At 44.0% G+C, this 12,599-nt stretch overlaps 1 protein-coding gene across 2 annotated transcripts in view; it reads left to right on the forward strand.

Annotated features, from left to right (window-relative positions):
• The window catches only part of Mier3 (MIER family member 3), a 28,709-nt gene continuing 16,110 nt past the window's right edge, over positions 1–12,599 (forward strand). The window contains exons 1-5 of one of the 2 annotated variants that reach the window (XM_021633613.2): positions 1–131; positions 1,525–1,549; positions 4,523–4,668; positions 10,717–10,851; positions 12,375–12,495. In XM_021633613.2, coding sequence (XP_021489288.1) covers positions 123–131; positions 1,525–1,549; positions 4,523–4,668; positions 10,717–10,851; positions 12,375–12,495 — 436 coding nt within the window. In that variant the 5' untranslated portion in view covers positions 1–122. Of the gene's footprint in view, positions 132–531; positions 649–1,524; positions 1,550–4,522; positions 4,669–10,716; positions 10,852–12,374; positions 12,496–12,599 lie in introns of those variants that run through there. The other variant, XM_060385713.1, reaches the window with a different exon arrangement.

Consider the following 12,599-nt stretch of genomic DNA (forward strand, 5'->3'; position numbering starts at 1 on the left):
CGGGCGGGTGCCTGGCGGGCCGCGGCGGCGGCGGCGGCAGCGGCGGCGGCGGCTGCGATTGGCTCAGGCGCCCCATCCGGGGACTGGGCTCGGCGCTGCTCGTTCGCCCTAAAGGTACCAATATGGCGGAGGTGAGCGGAGAAACCGGGCAGCGGCGGCCGCGCCGGAGCGGGAGGCGGGCGGCCCCCCGGAGCCCCGCGGCCCGGCCTGAGAGCCGCGGCTCCTCCCGCGGGTCCTCGGGAGGCGGCGCGGCGGCGCCGGGGGGGCGCGGGGCGGCGGCGAGGCGCGGCGGGGCTGCCGGGGGGCGGGAGCGGGCGCGGGAGCCGTCTCCCTCCGGGACTAGGCCGCGGCGGCTCCGACCCCGGCCGGGCCGGGCGGCGGGGGCCGGGCCGGGCGGCGGGCCCCGGGCTGGGGAAGGCTCTGGGCCGCGGCCGGGGCGGCTGACGCGGGCCGCCGTCCTCTCGGCGCCTGCTCCCGGGGTCGGGGTGGGTGGAGAGCGGCCGAGCCTCCGTCGGCGGCCGGATTGCAGCGCCGAGAGCGGGCTGCGCCACTGCCCCGCCGGCCCGGGCCGCCCGCCGCCCCTCCTGGGCCGGGGCTGCGAGGCCGCCGGGAGCGGAGCGGGGGGCTCCCCGCCCCGGAGCCTCAGAGGTGCGGCGTCCCCGGGCGCGGGGACCTACCCACACCTCGACGCCCTCGCCGGCCGGGCGGCCCGGGAGTCCCTTTGCCCCGGGCCGGACGGGGGAGGCTGGGCGAGCTGGGCTCCCGGGCTCCCTCTCCCCTGGGACGGGGAGCTGGGGGAGGGGGCGGCGGGATGGGAGCCTCGGGGCTGGGCAGCATTGAGCCGGGCAGGGGGTCGAGCTGGCGGGCCGGGCACCGACCGCCCACCCGGGGAAGAACCGGCTCGCCCCAGACCCAGCGTCCGCGACTCCGGCCTCCGTAGGGTTGGGGGGTGCCTCCCGCTTCGGGTTGGGGACCAGGGTCCGGGTCGAGCCGGCCTGTGCTGGGGAAGTAGACAGACCCTGGAGTTTGGAGCACCCGCGCCCCGCGGGAGAGGCTGAGACCCTCCCGGGGCCAAGGGGTTGCGCCCCGAGGAGTTGCCCCGGGGCCAGCGGAGAGCAGGGGGAGCGGCGGAGGGGCGGGGCGGGGCGGGGGGAGTCTCAAGATGCCCGGGATGTTCGGGATGAAGGACTGATGCTGCGAACCGACCAGCTCTGGCTCCAGCTCCTCGGCTTTGTAACTTGCCGAGCTCCAGACGGTGGCTCGGAGTTGCCCGTTTAAAACTCCAGCCTTCGTCCCGAGTCTGCGAGTTTGTACACTGGGGACTTGGGGAGGAAGGCGAGGCAGCCAAGAGGGGGCCCGAAAGGGGCCGGGAGCGATTGGAGCGAAGCTACGTCTTGCACTTTTTGGCAGCTGCTTGGGAGCGCTCGGCTCCGCCCCTTCTGCGCCCTGTTGCCTGCGCTGCCTCCTTTCCTTACTACGCGATCAACCTCACAGTTTTCTTTTCTCTCCCTCTCTCTCTCCCAGGCTTCTTTTGGAAGTTCGAGCCCAGGTTTGTTCAATTTTTCTTACCTCTTGGGGGGGAGGTGTCCCCAAGGGAAACGGGGGCTCAAAGATCTGTTGCTAGGAGGATTTTCTGCATACCCACAGAAATTCATCCTGCTAATTTTTCATTTGGATCTTCAAGTTCCGATGTAATTACTTTTTTTTTTTTAAAGAAATAGTTTACTGTCGTTCTCTGTGCATGTTGAAAAAAAAAAAAAGTACCCCAGAAACCTTGTTACAAAGCTGCTGGCTTTAAGTAAAGTGTCTTTTTTTTTTCCTCACGTAACTTTTATTGTTTTCATTGTTTTCCTCCAAGCTGGAAATAATGATGTCCAAATAACTTTCCACAAATTTTAACACTTTATTTTTATTTGCTTAAAATAGTCTTTCAAATTTGTCAGAACTCGGGGAAACTTAAAAGATTATTAACTTTAGCTCTTCATTTTCCTTTACTTTGTCTTTGTCTTTGGAGAAATGTCTGTTTTATGTTTTTTTTTAATTGAAAATTGAGTTAGGTAAAACTACCTTAATAATAGAGGAAAAAAGCAACACACATCTTCCAGGTTTTGCACAGAAAAGTGTTAATATGGTTATTTTGAGCCAAGACAGTCTTCGATTACCTAGTACAGAAGTTGGAAACTGCTTTGGGGCTCTCATAAAAGGAGTCGCCAGAGTCTTGACAGGTGCACTTACATAGCAAGGGAGGGTGCAGCATCTTTCCTCATTGGCTAAAATGTAGTTTCTCATGCCCCTTCTAGCTGCCCTGTCTCCTGAGTAGGCTCAGGAAAGTGCCTCTGGAATTACCTACCCCTTTTATTTTACAAGGAAGCAATTGGAATTGAGTCACGCAGCTAGTAACAGAGTGTATGCTTTTTCCCCCCCTTTTCTGTGTAGGGGCTTCCAAGTGCTGGGCGGGTTTTCTGCCATTGATAGATACCCCAGTTCCTCTGGGACTTTATTTACATGCTGCTATAGAGGGAACAAGCCACTTGCATTGTGTTCTTAGCTTTTGTGTTTAGGTAACTTACAGAGACTTACTTGGCTATCTTTTAAGGTGGTAAAATTGCTCAGCACAAAGTGAAAGGACTTTGTGATTATTTTTCAAATCGTTGTCTATATCTGTGCAGTAAGTGCTGTAAGTTGTTTTCTAACTTTGAGACCAGCAGATCTTCGTGATGACCCAAGTCCAGGGAAGGAATGTTTATGCGCATGATTTGATGCATCAGATTGATAATGGAGTTTTTTTCATTTGCATCATTGTCTACATTTATGACGTTGCAATTTAAATAAAAAACAGAAAGGTAGTGTGGCTTCAGCATCTAGGCAGACACTCAATTTTTAATGAATTAGCCAGTATTTAAAGAGAATATTAGAGCTAGAAGGGACTCAGCTCATTTCCTTTAGCCTTGGTTGTTGGTTGTTGTTTGGTTGGTTTTTTATTTTTGTTTTTCACAAATGAAAAAGCTAGACCCAGACATTTTGAATGGCCTGGCTTAGGTCTGAAGTCAAGGACAAAGCCAGGAGTAGATCTTCAGACCCTTCTGTTTCATCCCTCACTTTGGCATACTGCAGATAAATATTTCTCAGGAAAGAAAATTTATAATGGTGGTGTTTGAGCCAGTTACTAAATATTCATCTTTTTCTTTAAAAGTAAGTTAAGCCATATCTATTTCAACAAAAATGAGTATGTACTATTTTTTAGCGTTAAAGAAATAACAAAAACCTGGCAAATAACGTCTCATGAAAATTTGTATTATTTGCATGTATGGGAGAGGCTCATGGTTAGAATTCTCTGAACTCAGAAACATGGAATTGTAGTTGGAGCCTCTCCATCATGAAAACATTTTGGCCTAGTTCACTGTTTTGGTAATGATCTTATGTGGTGCTTAAATGTTTGAAATTTTAAAATAGTAATAGCTTGCTTAAAAATAGAGCAAACTGTGTTGACTGTTCTTCCATCCACCTCTGACTGTACCCCAGACTTCACTATTGGTTTCTTTCTCTGCTCTGAGTTTTACTGGTCTGATTGCATTCAGTATTAGGCAAAACAAATGAAGAAAGTACTGCTTCTCAAATTTTGTTTTATTCTCTTAGAATAGTAGATTTTATTTATTTGCTTACTATTTATTTTGTAATCTGTCAATTTCATATTAAAAATAATATGGTGTTATACACAAGTTTGTATTGACAGTAGCAACTTGCAATAGGATGTCTTCTAAAACCTTCAGATAGGTTATTCTGTGTTACCATCACATAGTCCTGAGAGTTTTTTAGGAATCTAAAGCAAGGATTTGTACTTTAAATGTCTGTCTGATTAATTCTGGGGAATTTGAAATACTCTTAAGATATGAATAAAATGATTCTGTGATTTTGAAAAACTAAATTGTTACGTAGTTGCTTCATAGAAAGTTGTATTTGTCTTGAAAGCCAAATTTCTATAGAATTTTGTGTTTTTGTTTTAGGGTTAGCATTAATATAAAATATATAGCCTCTTTTGAAATGTAAACTTCAGTTTGTTGGCTCATTCTTGGGAAATCTCCCATTCCCAGAAATTTAATTCTTCTGCCATTTTGCCATTTTGTTTGTTTCCTTTCTGTGTTTTGGCCATTCCAAGGATTGAACCCAGGGCCCTGTGTATTCCAGACAGCCATTCTACCACTTTGTTGTGTGTCCAGCCCTTGCTATTTTAAGCAAGTGAGTTGCACCAATAAGTTCTCTTTAGACCATGCCATTGAAATCATTATGTTACTATTCTCTGGATGCCTATAAAAGTGTTCGTAAATACTCTACCTTTTTCTTTTGTTGGTTTAGATGTCTTTTCAAGATCATGTAGTCTTATTATAACTCGTAAAGTGTATAGTAAATTCATTTAATAAAATCCACATATATCAGAAGCAACTGGAAGAACAGCAGACATTTTTATTTTCTTTCGTAAATAGCCTTGTGGAAGTGTAAAGTGACTCAGTGTCTTTCATTCCAGTTGGGTCTTTGTCTTCTGAGGATCATGATTTTGACCCCACTGCTGAGATGTTGGTCCATGACTATGATGATGAAAGAACTCTTGAAGAAGAGGAAATGATGGATGAGGGTAAAAACTTCAGTTCTGAAATTGAAGACTTAGAAAAGGTAAAGGATTTACTTTAGTATTTTAAAACACAAATTTTAGTAAAGGCTCAGAAATTTTATTGTAAGTTCTTTTGGAACCTTTCTGAAAAATGAAAATATTTTATGCATTTTTTTAAAACTATGTTTATTATAATATATAAAAATATATTTCCTCTTTTTTTCTTTTTCTTTTTTTTCCTAATTATTCTAAGAGTTTCCAAGTCAGAACACTTTCATTTCATTTCTCTATTAGCCTGATTTTCAGCTTATCCCAGAACAGTGAGAGTCAAACTTGAGTTTAACTTAGCCCTGTAGTAAGTAGAAAAGGAGAAAATGTTTTTCCTTCAGAAGACTTAGAGCTGGGAGGGTACTGCCAGGGAACAAGTGCCCCTGTCCACCTTTACCCTCCATCGCCTTTTAGAAACCTGCCGGGCTGAATACAGTTCACCACTCTTGAAGCCCACAGTCAGTGCAGAGTCAAGTGAACCTCTGTAAGCCCTCACTCACAGCAGGGCTGAAGCCGAAGCCTTCCTTAGGGTCGCCGGGTGAGGCCGCAGGGTGACTCCATCTCTAAATTAACCTCACTTGAAACTTTCTGATCTGCGCACAGTAACAAAAGCCCTCAGGAATAAGAGCGAATGGTATGGTTGTCGAAGTTTCCACCCTCTCGTGCCTCTGTTGTTTTTGGAGTGCACACACACCTCTTGACCATCTTTGTGAAGCAGCAGTCATTCTTCCTGTTAGCAGGCAGGGAAACAGTCTTCGGGGCCTAGACTCTCAGGCTTGCTCCAGTACACCCGAAGTTTTCCAGGTACCTTCATTCACATGGTTCATTAATCCGGTGTGATTATATTAGGTTTATTAATTTAAAAAAAAGTATCTCTAAGTCAGAAGTGGTGGCTCATGCCTGTCTATGTTCTTAGCATTTAGGAAGCAGAGGCAGGAGAATCATGAATATAAGGCCAACCTGGACTAGATAATGAGCTCTAGTCCAGCCTAAACTGGAAATAAATAAATAAATAGGAACAGTTCAATAATAAGCAAGACTTACCAACTTAAAAATAAGTAGTCATTTTTTTTTTTACTTTTTATTTTTTTATACATGCTGATAACTACTTCTTTGTTTTTTGACACCCATCTCTGAATTTGTACATTGAGAAAATGTTTGCTTTTGTGGTCCCTAGTGTGTATCAATGTCTCTATTTAGATGGTTCTACTTCTTGGCAGAATATAGTGGTTTTTAAAATTTTCTGAAGACTTGAGAGCTATGACTTCGTTCAAAAGGCTAATTTTTCTTGCATTGTGCAGTGGATGAGAGACGCTCTGAGTTTCTGCTACTTCTTCTGATTGGTGGCTCTTCCTGCAATAAGGCATAACTGTCTATTCTTTATAGCTAAACACAAAAATGAGAGTTATTTTGAGTTAGTATTGAATCCACAATTTAGGTGTTGGTATATCTTAACAGTTTTAGGGATAGGATGTTAATGTTCATTTCCAGAAATTATAAGTTTTAATTTTTATTGTTTTAATTAGATTGTTGACTATGAATGTATTTTAGTGCTTATAGTTTTTTGGTCATCATGGTCATCACCGGCATGGAAAATAAAAATAGAGATGTAAAATCAGTTTTTCTCTAGTGGTTCTCTGTAAGTATAGATTGTGTGGCTGAAGTTTAGTTGTTACTAGTTTAGTTACAGCAAAGTAAGGCTTTAATATAGCTTCATAAATTTTGATTTTTTTTTCATATAATTCCTTTCCAAGGTTTTAACTGAGTATTCTAGATTTAGATCTAGCTCTTTTAAAAAGGTTATCATTTCTGATTTTATTAACTTAGATTCTCCCTTATTGTTTAAAATTTCCTAAATTCAAAAGTTTAAATCAATAAGAAACTTTATCTTTTCCAGTAGGCTTCATGTGCTTTTTTAAAAAAGCATTTAAAGATTCTATGTGTACTGTTTTGCAAAGTCTTAAGAATGTTGTATTAGGCACTGAGTGTGGTCTTCGTCACACAGTCTTGAGTTCACCTCCCTGGCAGTGCACCAGGTTGCCAGATAAGTGAGTGTTCACTCACTACAGTTATTGATGGTAAGACATCCAATTGGTTAATAAATGGCACAGATGGACGTGCAGTTGGTAGTAGAGTGTATCCTAATTACTAACATGATCATCATATTAAAATAACAGTATTTTCCATTTTTACAGATAGGGAAATGGAGTTGTAAGGGTGTAGGTGGTTTAGCTACAGTAATGATGAGTGGCTAGCATGCCCTGTGACTAAATTAAACACTCTACTTTTTGTATACTAATGTATACTCTTCCTACTAGAAAGCAGTTCATTAGTAAATGTGGCTGCACTCACCTGTGTCCTTAAAATTAAATTCAACAAAAAGCCCAAGAAGAGGGGAGAGAAGTCTCTGTCCCTAGCCTGACTGGATCGAGTTTTTAAGATAGAGCTAGCCATCGCAGATGCTGCCTGTGAGGCCTTGAGGCCTAGCAGTTCACATCTGAGGGGGAAAGTGTGGAAACGCTTTGCAAGAAGCTCATTTATGAAATGCTTCAGAAACTCAGTTCTCCTTTAGCCAGTGTTGAATCCTCCCAGCAGTCTGTCTTTTGCAGAAGCCCCACTGGGAAGGCTGTGTGGTGCCATCTCTTGAACTTAGTAATAAGGTCTCCATGATCACCATCACTGCAACAGATGGTACCATTTACATCTTTATTTTAAAAGGGTGTTTTTAAGAAGAACCAAGAGCCTCTTGCCTCCTCCCTCCCCCTGATATTTCTGGTCCTTTTAGCCTGTCCTATCGTGGAAGCATATGCCTCATGTCACACTAATCTGTGTATCCACCCCTTATGCCCTTGGTTTATTCTACCTACAGACTGTTGTTTGAGATAGGATCTGACTGTGGAACCCAGGCTGGCCTCCCATCTGGGACCAGTCTCCCAAGTGCTGGATTTGTAGCTATGCACCATGACACCGGTATGTCACCGGACAACTCTACCATATATTTCTCACATTTGGAAGAAATTGTCTCTTGATCCTGTATTGTTGTTGGTCACATCCTTTTTAGCCAAGTGCATTAGAAATCTATGTGCTTCTCCACTCACAGTCAGCCCTTAGCTTGTCTTTTCCATCTCATTGTAAGGTCACCAGTTGCCAAATGGTAAAGATTGTTGCCTTTTTTCTCATTTCATTTCTCTTTGCTGTTTGACCGCAGTGAGTACCTTGGTTTCTCAGCATTGCTTCTCCCTTCATTCCTGCTTTCCTGGGCCTACCCTTCTCATGTGTCTCCATCTCTCCTAACCAGAGGATCTCGACTCTCTTATGTTCAGCTCTTGTCTTTTCACTCATTTGGCACTTTTGTGGGATCTTACTCAAGCACACGCCACTTGTCCTTAGTCTCGTTGTTGTTGTCCTGAGCCCTGCCTTGGTTTTGTGGCTCTGTGTCACCATGGTGCTGTCATTAGCTCAGGCCAGAAGTCTTGCACTGTTTAGACTCAAAGTCTTTTTCATTCCTGTTATCAAGTAACTTAGAAACCTATATTTTCCTCTCTTACATGCTACATAAATAATTTTCTTCTTCGTTCAGGTTTCCATTCTCCTTGGTCTACAACACTTTCTAAAATAAAGATCCCATTTTCAGATTTGTGCCCATTGCCTGTAAGCTGCTGTATTTGAAGTTCTTGGAATAAAGCACAGACCCCCTCTCCTTTCTGCCTGCCCTTTGTGTAGGTGAGCTCATCAGCCCCCGTGGCTTTAAATATCATCTAGATGCTAATGAATGCCAGACTTACATCTTCAGCCCAGCCTGATTCTCTGAGCTCCAGGCTCCTGGCCAACTTGACTTTTCTTCTTGGATGCCTTGTAGTTCTCTCAAACTTGTGCCCTCTGTAAAAATCTTGACTATAAGTTCTTAAAAACGAAATAAAATACTTTTTCCCCATTTCTTTTCTGTTGCTCTAAAAGTCACCACCCACGTGCTCAAGGAAATCTCTTGGCTTTGTCCCTCCCCCTTCACCCCCATATCTCATAACCATATGACTCCACCTCAGCACGCCTCGTCTGTTTACTTCTCTTCATGACTTTATCACTATTCAAAACACACGGGGGTCCTTAAGTGGTTTTTATGTCTCCAAAACTTTCTTCATGCAACTTTCCAATATTTCAAGAAGAAATAATGTCACATTCCTCCTTTTAAAACATGTTTTATGTTTCTGCGTTGTGTTTGTGTTCACACTTGTGCCTGGCCACATGTTGCTGTCAGCAGACAATTTGCAGGAGTCTGTTCTCTCCTTCCATCGGGTGGATCTCAGGTTGTACTCCATCAGGCTTGGCTGCAGGTGCCTTTGTGTTTTGAGCCATCGCGCTGGCCCTCCTGATTCATTCTGCAGTGGCTTCCTGTTTCTTTGTAATACAGTCCAAGTTCCTTTCCTTGTCCTGGAGCCTTTTGATCTGTCCTTGCTACTCTTGCCATTCTCTCGATGGGTCACTTTTCATTCATCCTGCTGAACTGTGGCCACCAGCTTAGTGAGAAACCATCATCAGCTTTCAGGTTTCTTTTCCTCCGACTGGAACCGCTGTCACTGGGCTGATTATGTCCTGTGCTTTGAGATGCAACCAAATATTGGTTTGTGTCTTTTCTCTACTATTCAGTGAAAATGCGCCTCCAGTGTTACTCTTTATCTTGGGGTCCTTTGTGTTTTATTTGCACTCAACATAGTTGGTGGCTTTATATTTGTTTATTGTTGGTTCCCCTTATCTAACACTGAACTGGAAAAAGGCAGTGCTTATGCTTCATACCAGCAACTAGTACACACAGTCACTGTTACTCATGGTGGGCCACACCCTGAGGTGCAGCTTTTGTTTGTCCTCTGTACACCCCTACTCCATACTGTTTTCCCGGGGTCAGGTCCCTTCTCTGGGTACCAGAGTGCCAGTTTCAGAGTTGGGCATCGCAGCCATTGTGTTGTATGGCAGTTAACCTGTTTGCTTCTCTCTGTAGCACTTAATTCCATAAGAGAAAGGATGTTCTGTAATTTTCTGTATCCCCCATCAGTAAGGGCGACAAGTCAATGACCACCAGGAACTGAGGATCAGCAGCAGAGGAGTGCCACCCGTGTAGTCTTAGAGAAAAGATGCTACTGACAGGTGCTTGGCAAAAGCTGCAGTCCGGCACCGTCTACAGTGCATTTGAGGGGGATAAAAGCCAAAGTTCAGGATCTTCAGCCTACATTCTCTGTGGACCCTGATCGACACCTAGCATCTCTGTAGGCATTGTCAGTGCTTAACTCCCTTTGGGGCCACTCGTGGACAGTACTTAGGTGCTCCACATTAGCATCTCCATGCAGTGTGCTGTACGGCACAGGTCTTGAAGGGAGAACTACACCAAGAAGCAAACTTTAGAAAGAAGTCTCTTAATTGACTTAGGGAAACATCTTAAAAGACGTAAATTATCAAGCTTGTTTTGAAGTTATTTGTGAGGGGCAATTATAAGTAGTTCTATATACACTATAGTAGTTAAAGCAAAACCGCGTAAGAAGTGCATGGTCAGCTGGGGAAACAGTTCTGGGCTCACTGAAGCAGGACATCGATCGGTGCCCAGGATACAGCGCTACAGCCAAAGCAAGCAGCTTATCAAAGCACTGTTGTCAGTAGGACTTGGGGAACTAGGATTCAAACTTGGAACTAAGAGCATGAAAGGCTAGTTGTGGAGTAGACATTATAATATTGCTGGTGCTGGTTCAGCCAAGGTTTTCTTTGGAGTCTTCACTTAACATGAAGAAACCAAGTAGTGAATAGTTCTTTCACTGTGAGGAAACAAGCTGAAAAATGATGTGACGTTGTCTGTTGATCACTTGATTGATTGATTGATTGATTGATTGGAACTATTTGCTTTTGTTAGTATACCAAGTAAGCACCAGGTTAGTCCTGTTTTTCAGCAGCAATACAAAAAAAAAAATATAAAGGTTGGCTGTGGTTGATTCTGCCCTGTTGGTACTGTGCTATACATATTGAAGAGCATTGCAGCTCAGATGATGGTGTCACTGAGTCCATGTTTACCCTGCTCTTAGGAAGGAAATATGCCTCTGGAAGACTTACTGGCATTCTACGGCTATGAATCCACAATTCCAGCTGTTACAAACTCCAGTGCAAACAGCTCCCCAAGTGAACTTGCAGATGAACTACCAGATATGACTCTAGACAAAGTAAGTACAGGCCTTTCTAAGAAAGTTTCAGGATCACTGTCATCAGCTGCTTTTTAAGTTTCCTTTACTTAAAGCATTTTCGAATTCTGAAATGTAAACTTTCTGTTATTTTGGTGACTAGTTTGAACATCGTTTGGCTTTGGTCCTGTTGCTTTAAGAGTAGTAGTAGTGCCTGGCGTGGTGGCTCACGCCTTTAATCCCAGCACTCGGGGAAGCAGAGGCAGGTGGATCTTCGAGTTCAAGGCCAGCCTGGTCTACAAAGTGAGTTCAGGACAGTGAAGGCTACACAGAAAACCCTGTCTTGAAAAAAAAAATAGTAGTAGCTTTTCCACTCTTGTCCAGTATTTTCCTGTTTAGACATTGTATCTAGTAGATTCTGCCTTAACTACATTTGATCTGTAAACACATGAAACATCTCCTGGAATCTTGCAAACCAAGTAGGCGCAGGCATAGAGTTCTGGTCCTGGGCCCTGTGAGTGACAGTGGTCCAGCAGCTAAGGCAGTGGTGATCTGTATCACACAGGCTGCTTATAGGGAGGTCCACTCCTTGCTGAAGAGACGGATGGAGCTGTGGCTCTGCACAGGATTCCTGTGTCTATCAGGCTTCAGGCAAGAAGAGAAAATCCATCTCAGAACTTCTTTCTGTACATTACCTTATCACCCTCTTCAGTAGTCATTCACTCTTCAGTGGCTCCTATATGCCAGCACACTTGAATACAGATCCAGATGGGCTTTTTAAGCAGCATCAACAGTTAGTTACCTGAGCCTTTTCAAACCACTGGAAGAGTTTGGAGATAGTTCTACATTTTAAAAAATTTATTGGAAAAACATAAATAAATGCTAGCCACTCAGAAGTTTGTTGTTGTTGTTGTTGTTAGCTTATTGTTTTGAGATTACTCTTTTCACTGTATTGGTCAGACTTACCATGAAATCCTGAGCTTATGAAACTGCTCTGCCTTGGCCTCCTAGCCTGCTACTGTAGACATACACTACTGTGCTATGGTAGAACAGATTGTTTTTGTTACAAATTCACTGATAATTGGTCTGCACCTTCCCAGTAAGTTCTTTGCATACCTACAAAGTAGATGAGTTAAATGTACAGTTGCAATTACTATTCTTATTTGATAAATCATTAAACATTTTAAGTAGTATATTAAGTATATAATTAATATTTAATTAATATTAAATATTAGTATTTGTGCACATAAAGTAAATTTTAGAATTTCAAAGTTTAAGAAGGCACAAATTAGCTTATTTATTTTTTATTTTTATTTTTGGATCTTCAAGACAGGGTTTCTCTGTGTAGCCCTGGCTGTCCTGGAACTCGCTTGGTAGATGGGGCTGGCCTCAAACTCAAAAGAGATCTGCCTGCCTCTGCCTCCCCAGTCCTGGGATTAAATGTGTGCATCACCACACAAACCCAAATTATTTCTTACCTACTGTGTTATAAAAACAGAAAGGCCTCTTTACTAACTGGTGAGCCGCATCTCCTCCTAACTTACACTGCTTCCCTGTTTTTCTAGGAGGAAATAGCAAAAGACCTGCTCTCCGGTGATGACGAGGAAACCCAGTCTTCCGCAGACGATCTGACACCGTCAGTGACTCCTCACGAGACCTCTGACTTCTTCCCTCGGCCTTTGCGATGTAAGAATGGCAGCCCCTGCCCATCGATGTCAGCAGTGACACCTCAGGCTTCAGGACCTTTACTGGGTTCAGTAGTGAGAACCATTCTGTGTGCTGTACATAGC

This window comes from Meriones unguiculatus, chromosome 6, assembly GCF_030254825.1.
Source record: "Meriones unguiculatus strain TT.TT164.6M chromosome 6, Bangor_MerUng_6.1, whole genome shotgun sequence".
In the NCBI taxonomy this organism is placed as follows: Eukaryota; Metazoa; Chordata; class Mammalia; order Rodentia; family Muridae; genus Meriones; species Meriones unguiculatus.